The sequence below is a fragment of the Amblyomma mixtum genome, chromosome 2 (genome assembly GCF_055824585.1).
Source record: "Amblyomma mixtum isolate Tamu chromosome 2, ASM5582458v1, whole genome shotgun sequence".
NCBI classification, from domain to species: domain Eukaryota; kingdom Metazoa; phylum Arthropoda; class Arachnida; order Ixodida; family Ixodidae; genus Amblyomma; species Amblyomma mixtum.
In genome coordinates this window covers 285,196,081-285,214,067 of record NC_143013.1, presented here as the reverse complement: position 1 = coordinate 285,214,067, position 17,987 = coordinate 285,196,081, and the positions used below count along the sequence as shown (strand labels likewise).

The window sequence follows — 17,987 nt, the reverse complement described above, 5'->3', positions numbered from 1 at the left end:
GGGCGGCATCGCAGTCTTAGTATCCGAGGCTAACCAGACGACTAGCCGACCACGGGAGGTGGATGGGTGGGAGGTGGTCGGACCTTCCCTGTCTTCATCGCGATAAGTGTCAGAGCCGAGGATCCGCTCAGTTCCGGCCCATATCCCTAACTGCCGGCGACAGAAGGCAGAGAGGCCGGACCATCGTGAGCGAGCTGCGGCGTCCGAGTGCCGTCCTCCGCATCTCGCGATGACGACGACGACGCTCGTCCCCCCTAATTGCGCACGGCACGTGATTACTCCGCCAGCTCGCTCTCGAAGCGAGCGTGCTAGGCAAGTTCCGAGCCAGAAGAGGGCACGGAACGCGCGAGAGCTGCTCTTTGCCCATCATGGCGCTCCCCTAGATCTCATTAGCGGTCGCGCGCGGCGGTTCCGGTAATGAGCCTCCGTCTCTCGACTTGGAGAGGAGGAGGAAAAAGGCCGACTTGTTATATAGCAATGCTGAGAAGACGACGCTCAGTCGCTTCTGCTGGTGGTGCGCCGCTTCGCAGTTTGCGCACGTTTGTGTGCAGTGCAGTGTAGTGCCCGATATAGCACAACCAGAGCCAACCGAGGCGTGGCACAGACCGAAGCACATTTTCTCTTGCGCGATGCCATGTAGTTCCAAAGTTGTCTCCGCCTTCCCAACGCCCGCCGCGCACGTTCTGCGCTGATTCAGGCCAACGGATGACCTCTACATTAGCGGTTATTGATTTCTGGCGTTCCCACTTTGCTCATGCTGATCAATATACCCTAATTAAAGCTGGGACAAGCAGGACGACGGTCGAGTAGTGGTGCTATTTTGAGGTAGTTGCAGGTAGCTTGTACGCGACGTCTCGGCGAGAATAATCGGGGACCACGGATAGCTTCCGCAACGCGTATCAAAGTAAACAGATGATCATAAATGGATTAGATAAGAGCGCGGACTTTCACGGCGGTACTCGTCCACCAACATGGCGGCCGCTATGACGTCGCTTCGAGCCATCCATATAGCCAGGATTTCTTTTCTCGCCCTGCTGTGGACCAGCCGTGACAGCGACTCGGTACTATCTGCACGCAACCTGGGATCCTCATTCATCTCGGGGATCCTCGCGAAGGCTCAATTTTTGATGACGCGCACTCGTCGGTCGGCTGGCCTCGTTCGAGGAGCGATGGAGGCGAGAGCAGCGCACTCCATCTTCTCTCCACCATCTGGAAGACGGATTTGGCGAGTATGGAGGGAAGGAAATGAGAAGGAAAGAGAAAAACAGCGAGTACCTGCCAGCAATTGAATTATCCCTTGCGGGCCGCATCGGCGGTCGGTAAAACGATTGATAAGTTAAATATGTAAGCCAAGAGGGTGGGGGGGGGGGGGGGGGGGGAAGCTTGGCTTCTGCATCAGTGGATTCTACCTCTTCACGTCCGACTCTCAGATGAGGCTAAGAAGGATGGCAAATGAAAATTTTGTCTCGTGTCGGCTAAGATAAGGGTGCTTGAGAAACCGGGCGCCGTTGACGTAGCTGACGGACTTAAAGCAATATCGTATTACTCAGCGTACACTTCTAAGTGCATATATTCCATGAAACTTTCAGCCTCCACTATAGAGTGGAAACACCGTACGCAAGAAAACTTGGGAATTAAGTAAATTAGCTGAGGCTGCTTTCAGCGAATAATTCATTCATTTCGAGACGTCTATAATTCACTTGAATTCGTCGATTTGAGTGCTTCTGCCACTCTGCAGGACACGGGTGTGGAGATAAGTCTGATTATTTTCATCTGTTTTCTACCTACCTACAGGGAACGTGCGTCTAAGGGCTGTGTAGATTCTATGTGCACTTACTCAAGCAGGCATGCGTTGCCCGCATGTTTTCCTTGCATATGGCCCTATAATGATTTCTTAACGAAGCATGGTAGAGACTTGCGTTCACTTGAGCAGGGAATGAAACTAGTCGGACACTATGTTCAACGTCAAAGAAATGCTTATTAGCGTTAAAAATTGTCGTGTTTGACACACAATAACTAGTTAAAATAGTTTCATATCGACCTATTATGACAATTTATTGCTTAAAAAACTTTTTCCCAGCTCATTGTTTCACTTTTGCAAACTGGTGATTGCGAGGTTGTTAACGGCACTTTGCCAACTGTACGGAGCCGTTGCCGACCACACGGTTGCAGTGGCCAATCGAGCAAGGCTGTTTTCAATGCCAGTGCTATCGTAGACACCATTAGAAATTTAATTCGCCAGTCGAAGCCTGAAAGCAAGAATAGCTTATCTGACCCTTCGTGACGACGTTGGTAGCGTCAACCGCATGGGAAGAGCGTTGGAATTCTTCTTTTTTAATGTTGGTTTGCTTTATCTTTCTACTTGCCTGTGTGTGCGTGTGTGTGTGTGGCTGTTGTGATGAAATACTTCGGAGATTGCACGGATAACGGTGCTTGCCGCGACGAGGTACGGACGTTTTCTCAGCAGTTGTTGAGCAGCTTTGAATAAATATTCCGCATTCTCGAAATTGTTCGTTCCCTGTGCGTACACGGAGGCGGAAACCGTTGCAGAACCACCTTTTTCTTCTCCCTGCCTGTCTCGACTTTGTCGATGCTTTTGAGTCAATGTGTTCTTTATTTTTCCTCTCTTAAGAAACGCTTCAGGTCTCTTGTGACTCATTAGACGCGTATCGCATTTTGGTTCGTGTGCTTTCACGTCGTTTAGTTTTAGTTTTTGTTTTTTTTACGCTGTAAATTGGCCGTGTTTTTCATGTTAAACCCTTGAGTTTTGAGCAAAGGACAGAACACTCGCATCACCTATGTGATTTCAAAAATACATGGTCTGATTTAGCTCTTTTACAAACTGAAAGGGCAAGAATTTTTTTAACTTGTCTGAAAGATTCCTAGAAAGGTCTATAAAGTTTCAACATCCAATTATTATTAAAAATGACAATTTTTGCTCCAAGAAGCCTGAGTCACTTTGGGACGTTAAAGCCCCTTAAACCAAACCGAACCAAACCAAACCGTTTTTTATTTTTGTTGTCGTTCCTGCTTCGGTTATTGCGGGCATTTTTTATTGCTCCCAATACCACTCTATTATATCAAATAACAAGCAACAGCGCAAAGGCCAGGCGTGTCCAGGTTCAGACAAGCAATGCTGCAAACGTCTAACGAGCACATGGCGGAAATATCGTGCGCAGAAGACGCGAAAGCTCTACAACTGTAGTTGAGTTCCTCCGTTCTTTATGACGCTGCTAGCCGTAGCGCTGCAGCGTCTTCATCCCACCGGAGTGTCCCCGGAGAAAACGTCACTCCTCCTGAAAACAGTACAAAAATAAAAAAAGGAAAGCAAGCTGTCCAGTCAAGTCATGACCTTTCTCAGTCACTAACACATCGACCACTCTAAAGGATAACATGTTTTTTTTTTTACTTTTTTTACTTTATTTCCTGTAGTTTACTGGTTTGGTTTATCAGGCTTTAACGTCTCACAGCAACTCAGGCTATGAGGGACGCCGTAGTGAAGGGCTCCGGAAATTTAGACCACCTGGGGTTCTTTAACGCCAGGTGGTCGAAATTTCCGGAGCCCTTCACTACGGCGTCCCTCATAGCCTGAGTTGCTTTGGGACGTTAAAGCCTGATAAATTAAACCAATAAACTACAGGAAATAAAGTAAAAAAAAAACATGTTATCCTTCAGAGCGGTCGATGTGTTGAAATCATCTCTACTGTAATAAAGCCAAGAACAAGCTCTGCGTTTGACGATGCCCTTCACATCGTTAGTAGTAGCAGCACTGCTAAGTACTAAAGCAATGAAAAACTCTCAGCTTTTTTTCCGCCTCCTAACATGTGCTGTCTTGTCTCCCGCAGGGTCTCTGACAATCAGGAAACGAGCTGCTTTTTACATCGCCAACGACACCGGTAAGTGGTTATATTCTCCCCTTCTTGTTTTTTCTTGCTCATGTATATATGCGACATCGCATGATAGAGATGAGAAAGCCAGACTGAAAGTTATAAAACGAAAAAAAAAAGAGTAGGATCTCTGCGCTCGCGTTGGTCAACAAAATAACGCTATCTGGGAAACCAGGAAAGAATAAAAAAGCGCCCAGAGATGCACTTAGGACTTTATCAGGGGGGAAAAAAAAAGTCCGCGTAGCCCGCCGACGTATAAGTTGCCAGCCCGTAAACTCTCCTGACATTGATGTAACGCCACCGTCTCTGAAGTGGTGTCGACCGTGCCTTAGCATTACCTTAGATGCAGCCACGAGTTTGGAACTTAAAGTAACGTTTTAAGCAGTTTTTTTCGTTTTGAGATACGACTACAGTGTGAAGTAAGCTCGGTGTTTTTCATTTAAATATTTGAGTTTGCTTCGAGTTTGGCTCTCCACTTGACATTATATAGTGGAAACTGCAGTATTTGTAACTCTTGCGTTCCTCCTTCTGTCGCATGTAAGGTGCTCTCTTTAGTCGAGAAACGGGGCGTCGTAATTCTTGGCATATAAGTGACACATTTATGTATTTTTTTTTCATAAACTTCATGTTCATGCGTTTTTGCACTCTCTGTGTTCTATAAGGCACAGATTTCAAACTATGCTCGAACAGCATTCAGTGTACAAATGCACTGTAGGCATTCAGAAGAGCAGGTTCTTAGTGATGCCAGGAAGCAACATGGTATGTTCGCACACAAAAAACAGGCCTCTTCACTCCCGCGCGTCTCATATATACTTGTTTCGCCATCCACAGTACACAGAAGTTACTCTGAACTCTGCTCGTATATATTTATGTAACGCGTTAGTTCTTCAGAAACAACACAGGTCGCCAACCGCTGACTCGCAGTAAAAAATAATCATTGATTCGAACCCGGAGAAGTGGCGTTTCTTAGTTTTATACCTATCGTACTATCAGCAGGGAAGACCAAGGAAACTTAGGGGCTCGTTCGGGAATGTTTGCGAAATATGCTGACAGTTTTTGATACCAAGGAATACATGGGGTATTGTTACAATTTTTACTGTGGGCTTGTTGATAGAAGAAAAAAAATCTTAGATATTCCTCCACATTGAAGGTAGTTTTGAAGAGTATGAAATAAACAGAACCTCCTGCTTTCTTCAAACTTGTCTGCTGTCTAAAATAGTACGATTTCCTTCGCTAACTGACAAAGCCACCATTAAAAAAATGCAACACTCCTCTACTCTTTTCTTGATACCAGAGTGTATGCTTTCTGCGGAAAAATGTGTTATAGATTCGGACGACGTATACAGAGCTCGCTAATATGAAGCTCAAGCCGAGCAGAAGCAGAAGAAATGCCATCAAAATGGCTTCATAAAGCTGATGTTCTGGAGCGTGTGGTGGAAGACATAAAAAAATAGACGCGTCGCTGAGGACAAAAAAAAAAAAAAAAACGCCGTGGAGCAGTTATACGCCGGTCCCTCCTTCGCTCGTTAAGGGCGTGACCATAAGGAAATGGGGCTGCGCACGACCTTATTACCAGACGGCAAGTGTGGGACACTTCTAGATGGATTTCTTATCCCCTTTTTGTCTGCTTTCATACATCTATGAGTGTCTATAGCAGTATGGCTTCTAGCGACGTGTGCGTGACCGAAAGGAGCGCGAGCGAAGAGGGAAAGAAAAGCGAACTAAGGAAAAAAAAAGAAAAAAAAAGCGAAGATCGGAGATGTGGGAGGTGAAAGAGAGGATAGCCTCTGGGGACTGCAGCGGCTTCTCTCGCGAGCGCTGACGAGTGCGAGTCACGGATACATACGATCAAAACGATGCTGTTTATTATTTGTTTTATTCTTTTTGGCCCTGTTGTACTTGTACTTACCACTGAAGTGCGCAGAATAGAGAGATGCATCACGTGATTAAGTCACGTGGCTGGTGCTAAAGAGGAAAAAAAGCCGTCACAGCGACACCTGGCTGCAACAAAAGGCTGATACAGATGTTTCGTTTCCCAATACAACATATATTTCACTATAACCGTATTTAGCAGCTGGAGACATATTAAGTGGATATTCAATTATTATATCACATCATGGTTTCCTAGGCAGATGTATAGCTGCAATTTTTTTTTCTTAGAGGATATAATATTTGCCCGGTCGCCAAGCACTGTCGAAATTTGGCGAAGGTGACGCAAAAACTCTCCGACTCTCGTTTGGCCTGTACACATTAATGGAAAGTGTTCAGCATTTAATGTTAAGCTCTTCTTTTTATCGAGCGCGAAGGTCACCTGTGTGCGTCCGAAACAGGCGGTGACGTGAGATTGCAGACTGTCTACAGGTCCTTGTCTTCCTATACGTCTAATGCATATTTTTTGAAACTTTCGCTTCGCGTAATCATCGAGAAAGTAATCACCGAGACTCGTAGGCTCTTTGCTGCAGATGTGGGCGTATACGGAGGTCAGCGTTCATTACTGATACATCAGATACGAATCTGACATTGGCAAGTTTATGCGTGCCTCGAACTCTCAGCTAGTCGGGAGAAATGCCAAAGCATGGCTCTCGCAGTGTTCGGCTCAGAACCGACGCCCGTGTAAAACCACTCCGAAAAAAAAGAAGAGAGAGAAAGAGGAAGAAAAACATTAACACTGATTTCTCGCGTTACCGTTTTCACCAAGCTTCAGCCATGCTTCTGGTTCTCCACCTAAAATCAAAGGCACGAATGAGGAGAGACCGCGAGAGAGAGAGAGATAGAGAGAGACGCATAATAAGCATCTTGGCGCCGTGCGTCTTTATCGCGACCCACAACGTGGGAAACACGGAATTCCAAAGCTTAACGTGCGCGCACAGTTTAATGTTTTAATTCGTTGAGACCAACGGCGACTGAAAAGAAAAAGGAGAAGACGGCAGAGAAAGGGACGGGGAAAAGAAAGTGGACCTCCTGGACAGATGAAAGAGCGCCAGCAGCCGAGGATGCACATTTTCAAGGCTTTCCTTCCTTATTTTTTTTCATGAATTCTTTAAAGTTTGAAGCGCTGGCACACGTGAGCAGACATAGCTGAGTTAGTACACCCCTCACTCCTTTACGCAGGCGGTGGACAGCGAAAACGCGACGTGCTCAACAAAATCCTTCCCCCTCGAGAGTATTTTCTTGAAGAATGCACTTAATTTCCCTGGTACAGTAAGAAAGAAAATGAGATGAGAAATACTCTTAGAGGTGGGCGGTGTTAGGAACGCGAGGCACGTGTGCTGCAGACATCCTCGCCTATTGACGTCCCGCGCATACTTGTATGCGCAAGTCACTTTGGGAAACTTTTGATGTAGTCATGCGGTATGGCTCACTGCATATCGAGTTATTCCTGAGTCCGCAAACAGACGTGAACTGACGCCAGATACGAAAGCCTGCAAGAAACTTGCACGTTCAGAGAGTACGGTTATCATTGTGACGAAAATGTGCTCAGCAGTGTATGAGATCTTTCAACGACATTCTTCAACAAATGACGTAGCCTGACACCACCGAAATGGCTTGTGCAACGCTGCTTACCACTCTGCCGCTTCCTTTAATCTGTACGTTGATGGTAATAACAAGGCCCCAAGCATTCAAAGAAAATCTCCACAAGCTTTTCTATCTACGCCCCCCCCCTAAACACCTCCCAGAACGGAGATAAGAAAAGGAGGCAGAAATAAAGAGTCGCGAACACTGCACAAGCTTTCCCGGTCACGTCTGAAAAATTCGTTTTGCCGTGTACGCGTTATCGTACGAGGCCATTATGAGCAAACATTGGCTCCTTCGCATCCCCATTCGTTCGAACGTCATTTCCAGTGCTGTAAACACCTCGCTGTCAGTTTTCTCCCTAGAGAACTGACGCATAACGCACCCGCGGTCTCGAGCTCGAATCAAATCGTTTGCTCATGAATTGCATATAAGCACATCTGCTTTCTCAGAGAACACGGATCGATTTTGCTAGAGTTTCGCTGGCGGAATTTTCTATTGATCAAAAAAAACAAACTCCTCGCGTGCACACCGCAAGTTCTGAGGTAGCTGTTGGAGAGCAGTGGAAGGACAGCTGGCCGAGCCGCGCCGAGCCGAGCCGAGCCGAGCCGAGCCGAAACGTTCTGAGACGGGCCGTGTTAAAAAATAAATAAATAAAAGTCATACCGCGAAACTTCTCTCTCGCGCTCCATCCTTACTTCTAAATCTTCGAAGCGCGCACGTCCCCTGAGCTTACCACTCAAAGGCGGAGGCGTGAAGCACTTAAAAATAATCTCGGGAAAAAACGGGTGGGACCACATCCCATGCTTCGAGAATAGAGAAAGGAAAGAGAAAAACTATGGTCTCCGAGCCTCAGTCTGAGCGAAGACAGCAGCCTTCAACTTCCAAGTCCTTCCTACCAAGGCCTTTATTTCTCTTCTGTTCTCCTTTGCTAGCAGTCAAGAATAAATTTCGCTTCATTTTTTTTTCTGGTGCGCCACCAACGAGCAACTCGTCCAGCGCTGCGGAGTTGTACAGCAAGGCGCACTGAAACGTGCCACGCGAGCTAATGAAGGGTTTTCTTCGCGCTTTATTTCTCGGTTCTGGCAAGAAAATGTGAAATCGAAAAGTCGCGAGATATCGTGCCGCGGCGCGCTGATCGGAAATTGCCTTGCTTCCGACGTCCTCTCTTTTATTTCTTTCGCGAGCGTCTCGAGCAAAAAGTGATATCCATAGTGAGCACCCTGTGATTGCGCCAGGATTGCGTTATTTGAGTCGTTTCCGGCTTTTGTAGCGCACGTGTGTGCCGAATTGCAAGAATAAAGACTGCGGGTAGAGTTTGCAGCGCATGTCGTCTGCAGTGCGAAGACCACGAAACGTTTGATCGTAGCGGAGTACGCTGTTATGACTCAGTTAGGTAATACTTTTCGCCGTCTCTCAGCAGCAACCTGCAAAACTTTGATCAAATTACATACTTTAATGTACAGCTGGGTGTTTCTAAAATAAATGGTGCTTTCCGAAGCGAGCCTTCTTAAAAATGGTGGCTTTATTCTGCGGTACTACATACCGTGCATGTCTGAAACAAATGAACTCCGACAGTGCCCCAGAATCACTGATGTCGCCCGAGTGCTTTACGTAATCAAAGAATTCCGCTGCTTGGTTGCTAACTTGAAATGACTCGAGGTTCACAGCAAATTACAGTGCGCTGCGGTCCCATAGTACTACCTGCTATTGGACTGCATTGCAATCGGAGCCGTGTGCAATGACGCTGGAAAAGACCTATAATGCAGGATTGAATGTGCATCGTGTAATGAGATCACTGCACGAGAGGCGCTACCGGTAGTCTTTTTTCTTCTTGCTAAAATTTGTCTGACCGAAACCGTCGTCTCACTCAACGGTCCGACACCTGAATGAACTATTGAACTAGGCGCTGATTAGTGCTTTCGTGAAATATATAGGCGCAGAAAGAAGCGCAAGTGCAGACAGGAAATGTACTGGCGCAGACAGGAGGCGTATAAGCACAGATAGGACGCGTACAGGCTCGGACAGGAGGTCTGAGGCGCGAACAGAAGTTGTACGGGGGCACATAGGAGGTGTTCAGGCACAGACAGGGGATGTTCAGCGCAGACAGACAGGGGGCCTTCAGCGCGAACAGACAGGGGGCCTTCAGCGCGAACAGACAGGGGGCTTCAGCGCGAACAGACAGGGGGCTTCAGCGCGAACAGACAGGGGGTGTTCAGCGCAGACAGACAGGGGGTGTTCAGCGCAGACAGACAGGGGGTGTTCAGCGCAGACAGACGGGGGTGTTCAGCGCAGACAGACAGGAGGTGCTGAGGCGCAGGTAGGGGGTGTGAGGCGCAGGTAGGAGGTGCTGAGGCGCAGGTAGGAGGTGCTCAGGCGCAGGTAGGAGGTGTTCAGGCAAAGAGAGCAAGTGTTCAGGCCCAGACAGCAGGTGTACATGCGTAGAAAGCCTGAGAGAACACGAACTGCTGTAACTGAATTTATTAACTCGGCATAAATTGATAGTAATGCTCCGTTCTTGAACAACGTCGTACGCTGCATTGTCACGCGTACGCACAACAGAAAGCAGTCCAGACCAGGCAGCGCATTAGGGAAGTCTGGCTTCGTTCACTGCTACCTACGTCTATGCGCCACCGGATGCGCCGTAGTCGTTCATCAATTATTTATTATCCTCCGCATACTGAGGCAATCAATGCTGCTGGCGAACTGCTCTCTTGCTTCCAAATCGACGTAAACTAGTTTGGGCAGATAAAAAGAAATAAAAATTATATTGCCCTGCCCGCACCGCCTAGTTCCAAATCCACAAACGGAATGTGAGCGATCTGGCTGCTAAATACGGATCATTCCGTGCCAGGCACTGGTATGTAAGTTACGCAACAATCGCTGGCACCAACATCCGCATGCATTAGTCTTAAAATTTGCGGAAACCGTTTTTAAGTTCAATAATATAAAAAACAAGAGCTTCTAGCAGTGGGTTTTAAGGCGTGGGGCAATTATTTTAATGCTTTCGTATCTCGTCCACAGCAATTAACCGGGTGACTGTGGAGCTGCTATTAGTTTAAATTTTGCCATTTGCAACGCTTCTATAGCCATGCACTTGTTGCTGTGCGGTTTTTGACGGGTGCATTATGAACCGCGCACTAATTAGCTGCTGAAGCGATTTTCTCCAATTATCTCTGCCATTACGCAAGGGTGATGGGATGGGCCGGACGACTTAATGTCTTATTACCCACGCAGCTCATAAGCTTTTGCCATTGCTTCGGTAAATTTTAATCTGACATCCCACACTAGCGAACTTCGAAATGTACATACGTAGAGGCGCTCGTTCTGAAAGTATTAAGTTCAACAACTAATTGATTCTGGCCTCGTTTGCAGCTTTTGTAATTCTTAGTGCCATAAAGCGTATCCTTGGTGTGTGGGTAGTAGGCACTTTCATTTCGTCGCACATGAATTCCATAGTTACTGCATTAACGGCGCACTCACACGCGGTCGAAAACCAGCCTTCATCTACCTTCAACCCTTCTGCTGCGACATCTGACCAAGTTGCGTCTATCCAAAATTCGTTACATAACCGTTGTTATGTGCTAGGGTTACTGGAGGAAAGCAGGCAGAACCGGTTATAACTTGAGCGTGTCGGGGGAAGCACAACCCAACCTAGTGAAGTAGTTGCACATACACATATCTTGATAATGGCAGCTCTGGTGCGTTTCATAATTAGGCACGACTTCACGAGATGTCGCGACGGGCGCTGTGTCTCCAGCAGGATTCGTACCGGCGTGACGAAAATGGGCACTGGTAATTCGCGTGTGCAGCGAGGCTGCTCTAAGCCGATCTGAACGACTGTGTATACACAATTAGGAAACGTCAACGAAGATAATAACGTACGAAAGAGTTGCCGAGATCCCCTTGGCGACGGTACGGGCACACACACACGTCGTCTAAACGAGGTTATGAAATAGATACAAGGAGTTATGCAACGTAGCGAAGCGATGCTTAGCGACTTACAAAACAGTGGAACGGGTGCGTAAAAGGACGTAGATGTAAGTGGATTCATCGAGCAGCAAGTGCCTAATAGGGATGTTCAAGTCTGCCACTGAGTGTTGTCGCACGTACAAACGCTGCAGGCCGCCTCGTGAGTCGCAGAGATCTATTCGAAGAGACGTATATATATATATATATATATATATATATATATATATATATATATATATATATATATATATACAAGGGAAGGAGGATGAGGGGCTCGTTGTAAATATGAGAGAAGCCAACAGCCACAGAAGCCAAGGAGCACAGAGGATTTTTTTTTAATTAATTTATTTTTTTGTGGAGTTGATCAAGTAAGAATATTACAGGTCGTGGGTTCGGATCCCACCGGCGGCAGGTGGTTGTTTTTTCTTCTGCTTTTCTAATCAGTTACCTTTGAACGATAACATATTCAGTAATATTCTAAATAGATCAACACCACAAAATAAATAACTTAAAAAAAAATCCCCTGTGCCCCTTGGTTTCTGTGGCTGTTGGCTTCTGTTATATATATATATATATATATATATATATATGCCTCAGCAAGATCCCAGCAAATTCCATAACGCGAGGCGGATCCCGCTCCTTTAGATAATTTCATCGACGAACAGAGGGGGTCCCCGGAGGCGCCTGTGGTGCCGCTTAATGTCTATAATTTTCCGCTCTAATACCCTTTCTTCCGCGTTGTCAACGCCACGCTTGGAGTGATCAGCGGGTAAAATATTGAGATTCTAGCTCTCTTTCCGTCTTTTGTTTCATCCCCCTCTCTCACACTATCAGATTGAAACTAAAGGAACAACACCAAATCACAAACGAAGTTCGCGCATCAGTGGAGCGCAGATAGGATTGAAAATATCGACCTCTAACTCCAAGTTCATTCGGTGGCTCTCGTGTCATTCGATCACTGCATGCGCGAGCATGCACTGGGCGGAAAGACGAATGCGCTCAAGCCAGTAAGCGCGGCGGAATCGCGCAGTTTGTGAAAATAATAGACTACATCCAGAGGCGGGTGGCTGAAAAGCGTGTCAGGAGGGGCTAAAGTGACGAGCAAATTGCGCAATTACGTAAATGGGAAAACTGGATGGAAAAGTGGAGAAGTGGTGGCTTGAGCAGATAATGACGAGTTTGCGCACGCATGGACGTAGACTCGGCAGATACCAGCATATTCTGACTTCGCGGATTCGCGGAGGAGCTCAAACAACTGGGACTCGTTATGATTTTATAGCACGTCTCCCCGAACTGCGAGAAGTGTCTTTTTTTTTTAATAATGTGTGGTCGTCGATTCAGAAAGAGGGCTGCTTAATAAACGCGCTCGGCAGAGCATCGTGTGTTTCTTTTTTTCTGTAAAAGCCCGCGCACTATATAAAACTTTTTTTCTTTCTTCTTGTCTTTATGTGCATATAATTCAGAATTTTCTTGGAGGCGTTTGCTCTTTGAACTAATGGAGATGAGATCATCAAATGTTTTCAAATTACGTAACATCGAGGGAGCGAGCGCCGCCATCGTCAACCATTTTGTTAATATGTCTAAAAAACGTGATATGCAGCATAAGCACCGATGCTCATCCAGGAAATGAGGCGCGGCTACGCTAAGATATGCAATTTTCAGCCCTATTCTCAGGTACTACTACCCACTGAGACGGATCTTTAACTACGTCAGCTTTCAGGAAGCATGAAGTGCGGCCCAGTTAAATAAGGTAATGACGTAAAACGGATCTGGTCGTATGATATGCAAATGAAATATACTCGCTTTTTTTTTTGCGTCACCAGGTCGATTTCATCATTTTATTCCCGTTCGCATGCTATAAGGGAGACAACGTGTAACAATCTCGGATGCATACAACTGCACTCGATTATTAAATTCTCGCAAAACTTGTTACAATTATCCATGCAGAATAAATTGCTCACAACAAAATTTATCATAAATGTATAAAGTTCAGAGTGTGCGCTGCTTCTTTCGAAACGCGATTCTTCTTTTGATTGCTTCCGGCTCCTGCTGCTGCTTCTCAATGCGCTAAAAAAAAAAAACAAATTCTTAATTGAGTCCACAGCTAGGGTCTACGGGCACTAACCTACAAGTGTAGACATGTTGAGATTTCATTATCTTCAAATATTCAGCTTGCTTTCGTGCTCAGTAATGGTGGCGAACAACTTTTCACGAACATAAGTACTTCGCACACGCTCTCGGCTATATCGAACTACTGTGTATATCGAACAAGTCTTTCTGCTTACGGCAAGTACACACTGTGCACAAGCTTTTCCGGTAGTCGGTCCACTTGGGCTTGCAGTTCGTACTAGGCCTACATCGACTGCCAAACGCGACGGGGCCGGAATATGTCAGCAGTTGTTTTATAGAGCCAAGCGCCTCGCATCCAACATCCCCCCCCCCCCCCCCCCCTCATCTCGGTGTCCTTTCCGCTCGGTATCTCATTTCTCAATCTCCTATTTCATCGCGAGTCTCGACACTTCGACTGCATTACTTATACAACGACAGCGCTGCGGAAGTGCCAAATTTAGTCCCCCCCCCCTCCTCTTTTTTTTCTCGCACTTCGATTATTTCATTTATTTATTCGAGACAACTTCGACCACTTCTTTCCTCATTTCTTTATTCGTTCTTTTCTCCCGGCCTGCCGAGAGAACAGTAGTGACAGAGAGTGTGTTCCACGTGTCCATTCGATGCTGTTCCCTTCTGATATGTACATCCGGAAGAGCCTAAATTGAAGCCTCGGTAAAATCGCTGGTGTCGGCAGATCCGTTCCCTCCGTTCGTGGCTGCGTAAGACGCGTGCCTCGAATACGGAACGCGCAGCCGAGGCAGCGAGAATTAAAAAGGAATCGAGCGAAGGGTGTGTCGATTGCAAGGACGTGCTCGCTTTCTTTTTTCTTTTTTTCCATTTCTTTTCTCATTTGCTTGTTTGGTTAAGCGACAAGGGAATGCAGCTTCGGACTGCGTTGTGGTTTCTTTCTCCTTTTTTTTTTCAATTTCTTTCTCGGTGGTTTGGGGTTTTCAGAGCGGATCTGTGTACGACCTGGTTAAAGATTTAGCATGACAAAATTAGAGAGCGAGCGGTTTAGGATCACAGGAGCTGCTCCGGAATGTACGCCGCGAGCGCTTCCGTTAATGCGTCGCGCGGTATATCTGCCTGGCGCCTGAATTTGTGTCCTGTTTGCGAAGCGGCCCAGCTGCTGAAAAATACATTATTCCGCGCGCGCGCTTTTAAGCATACTCGGTAATCTCCAGCGTTTTCTTTGAGCGAAAACGAAAGAGAGAGAGAGAGACAAAAAAATGCGGAGTTCGTGTTTTAAATATGAAGCCCGGCACGCAAGAAAATCCGCACTAATCATGAACACTTTCTTTTCCTAGGCACAAGAGCGTTATTTTCAACCCAACGGTCATGCTTAACCTGAAACCGATGCTGCACTCACGGCTGCTAACCTAATTGGTGCGTTGGTCGAGAATATTGTTCGTTTTGTAGTATTCGACTAAACCATTGACTTGTTTCAGACTCGATGAGTTTCCTTACTTCGAATGCGAGACGCCAACTCTGATGGCTCACCTAGTGAGTGAAGGATTTCAATGTTGGTTTGAAAAATTGGTACGCTAAATGTTTTATCTTCATGGAAAATTCAGGCGTTGGGAAAGAGATCTCAGGATTTCGGGCACGTTTTTAGTATTAAATTCACTCGTACGTAGATTTACTTTAAGGAGAGAAAAGTATTGTACCAAAGGGAACCATATGATTGAAATGGATACGTGAGTTTATAAGCTGAACGCGAATGACTGGGCACTGGTTTGTACAATGTGTCTCCGTGTGGCCGCTGCTTCACGACTGCAGGAGGAAGTTACGTAAATGTGTAGGCGATGATGAAGTCTTTCATCGTCCTAATAACCCGAAATCCTTTGTCCATGCGTGGTTTGCAACTTACCAGGCATGACTTTCTTTTTCCTTTACTTTTTTTCTTGGGGGCGGGGCTCGTTTAAGCATAAACTCGAAGAATGACCACCTGCTGTCATGGCATCGAAAGCACAGTCATGTCGTGCCGACTCACTCAACGCTAATGAGGAAGTGACCAGCGGCCGCAACCGACACGAGGCGTGGCGAGGCATGGCGCTAATGTCAGTATTGGTTCCCCATTTAACGCTGTTATAGAAGAAGCATCGCTCTTTAGCGTCGGCATTTCTTAACACTTACACATGCGCAACTAAATAAGCAGGAATTTATTACGCTGTTATTGAGCGAACCAGCCTGCGTTCAAGCTCGTCTGAGCGGAACATTTTAATCATATATGAGAACAATCACTCAGTGTTAAGCTGTCCGCATTTGCTATAAAACCGACTTTTATGTTCCCATACGCCTAAATGACTCCTGTCTTCAGAGTATTCGATATGCATATAAATAAGTAAACAATTGAAAAATAAATCTTTCTAAAAAAATCTTTTTGTTTTGTTTTGTAGAACGACTCGGTGACAGAGTGCCGAAATTCTTTTTGCGTTTGCGAATGCATTCATATTTTGCGCTGAAATCACCGGCATAACTAATAACATTAACGAGAGCCTGTTTCGCCTTTGCTTGCAGTCTAAGCTTTCTTCTTAAACCGTGAGGGACCCTCGAACTAAAGCGTCTCTAGTGCTGCCTGTCGCCCACCAGCGGCGCTTTCATTAGGAGTCCCTTTTAGGAGCTTCTAGCCTCTCGCTTTCGCCAAGTAAACCTCTTCAATGCGCTTGCTTCTAATACGGGATCGTGCTCTCTAGAAACGCAGTGTATATAAATTTCTTGTTTCCTTGTATTTTAATACGAGCTGAATGCTTCGCCTGCAGTTGATCCGCGGTGTATGTTCTGTCGAGATGGGATCCACTTTACTCTTCGATGTATGAGTGGCTACATTTATAATGTGCTTCGGTATGAAAACACGGTGAGGGATATTTTAGCCCCGGGGCATCAGTTTATTCTTGAATATAACGTATATTCTGCACCAATAATAAACTGCCTAAAAACAGAGAGTAGCGCGTACAGAGAACCGCTTTGTAACGCGGGCTACCAAAACAAATAAAGCGACGATCTACGCGGAGAGAATGTTCGCGCGTGTTCTGCGATGCATAGACAGCTAGTTCAAGATTTTTCACTCTTGCTATTGTTTCGCACTGCGGGGTACGCGACCAACCTAATTACCTGCTCAGAGAGTAACACCGCAAGCAGGGAATAAGACGAAACGTGTTCTCTTGCGTTTATTCGTTTCACCTCTCCTTAGTATCTAATCATTACGAGCAGCATCGCCAAGACGGTAGTTACAAACTGAAGAGCGAGGGAATGGTAGTACAAGTTCAGACGCAGACATCAAAAGAGAACAAAGAAAACGCCCGCTTTATCTCAGGAAAATACAATTTAACCGGTAATTTCGCAATGTTTTGAGCGCGACTACCAGCAGGAGTTCTGCGTTAGTCTTTGCTCCGATGGTTTAGAAGAAACGATATCTTCATCTCAAAAAACAGATAGAGAGAGAGAGAGAGAAAGAAAGAATGAACGTTATTGAGCCAAGCATTCTCGAAAGAAGGGCTCTTTCTACAAGTCTACAGACTGTTCCTATTTAGTTCGTATCATCCAGACCGCAAGGCAAACAGCACACCCTGAGGCTGTTCAGCGTGCAATCTAATTCAGTTCTCTTTCCTCCATCGAAAAGTAAAGATAGGTAGGATGTTTGCTGCCTGTACACGCCTAGGGTACACTCCGAGAATATCTTTGCCTAAACATACGAACGTTTTTTTGTTTCTTTGTTTGTTCTGCAAGCACTGGGTCTCGGTTGAGAAAGTAGCAGTTCCTGCGGTTGCACTTGCCGTTGCTATTCAGTGAACGCGGTTCTGCGCCTGACAACGAAACTGCGGCTGAAATATCGCCACCAAACTAACACCAACCACACACATCTCCGATATTTACCTCGCCTCACCCCGTTCTCTCTTCAAAACTCTTCAGCGAGTCTTAAAACAAAATGGAGGCAAAGAAACAGTGCGGGGTGAAAATAAAATCTCTCTTTGGAACTCTGTTATCGGGCAGGCATATTACGGGCGAATGCAATCTTGGAACCGAAAGAAAACTTCAATGAGGTGCAACTTGAAGTAAGTGAGTGAGTGCAGGCCTGCCGGCGGTAGAGAGGGTAAAAAAACTACGAAAAGATAACAGGGCGGACGCGCCACATGGTCTGGAGCACCGTTATTCGAGAGATTTTTTTTCTTCTTACTCCTCTTCATCCGGAACCGCCTCTCTAGGTAGCGATATAGAATTTATCTTCAAGCCTAGTCGCTCTGTCTAGGTTACCTGGAAAAGTTTGACGGGTATTTCTTTTCTCTCTTTAATTTACGTTTCGCGATGTTGCCCTCCGTTTTCTGTACGTACCGTGCAGCGGCGCACGCATGATAACACGGGGTTCAGGATTCCTCATAAGAAAAAATCACTTCTTTGAAAAACTGAAACGAGAATCGGCAGAACAGGGTTGGGAGTAGGAGATGTATAATGCTGCAGCGCATACGCATGCAAATGTATGCGAGCTGGCAGTTTTTTGTTTTGTTT

General features: G+C 46.0%; 1 protein-coding gene across 1 annotated transcript in view; it reads left to right on the top strand.

Annotated features, from left to right (window-relative positions):
* Nucleotides 1-17,987, top strand: part of LOC149364340 (uncharacterized) — a 74,687-nt gene that overhangs the window by 37,618 nt on the left and 19,082 nt on the right. The window contains exon 3 of the mRNA XM_089574280.1: nt 3,846-3,896. Within this exon, the coding sequence (XP_089430406.1) occupies nt 3,846-3,896 (51 nt within the window). The remainder of the gene's footprint in view (nt 1-3,845; nt 3,897-17,987) is intronic.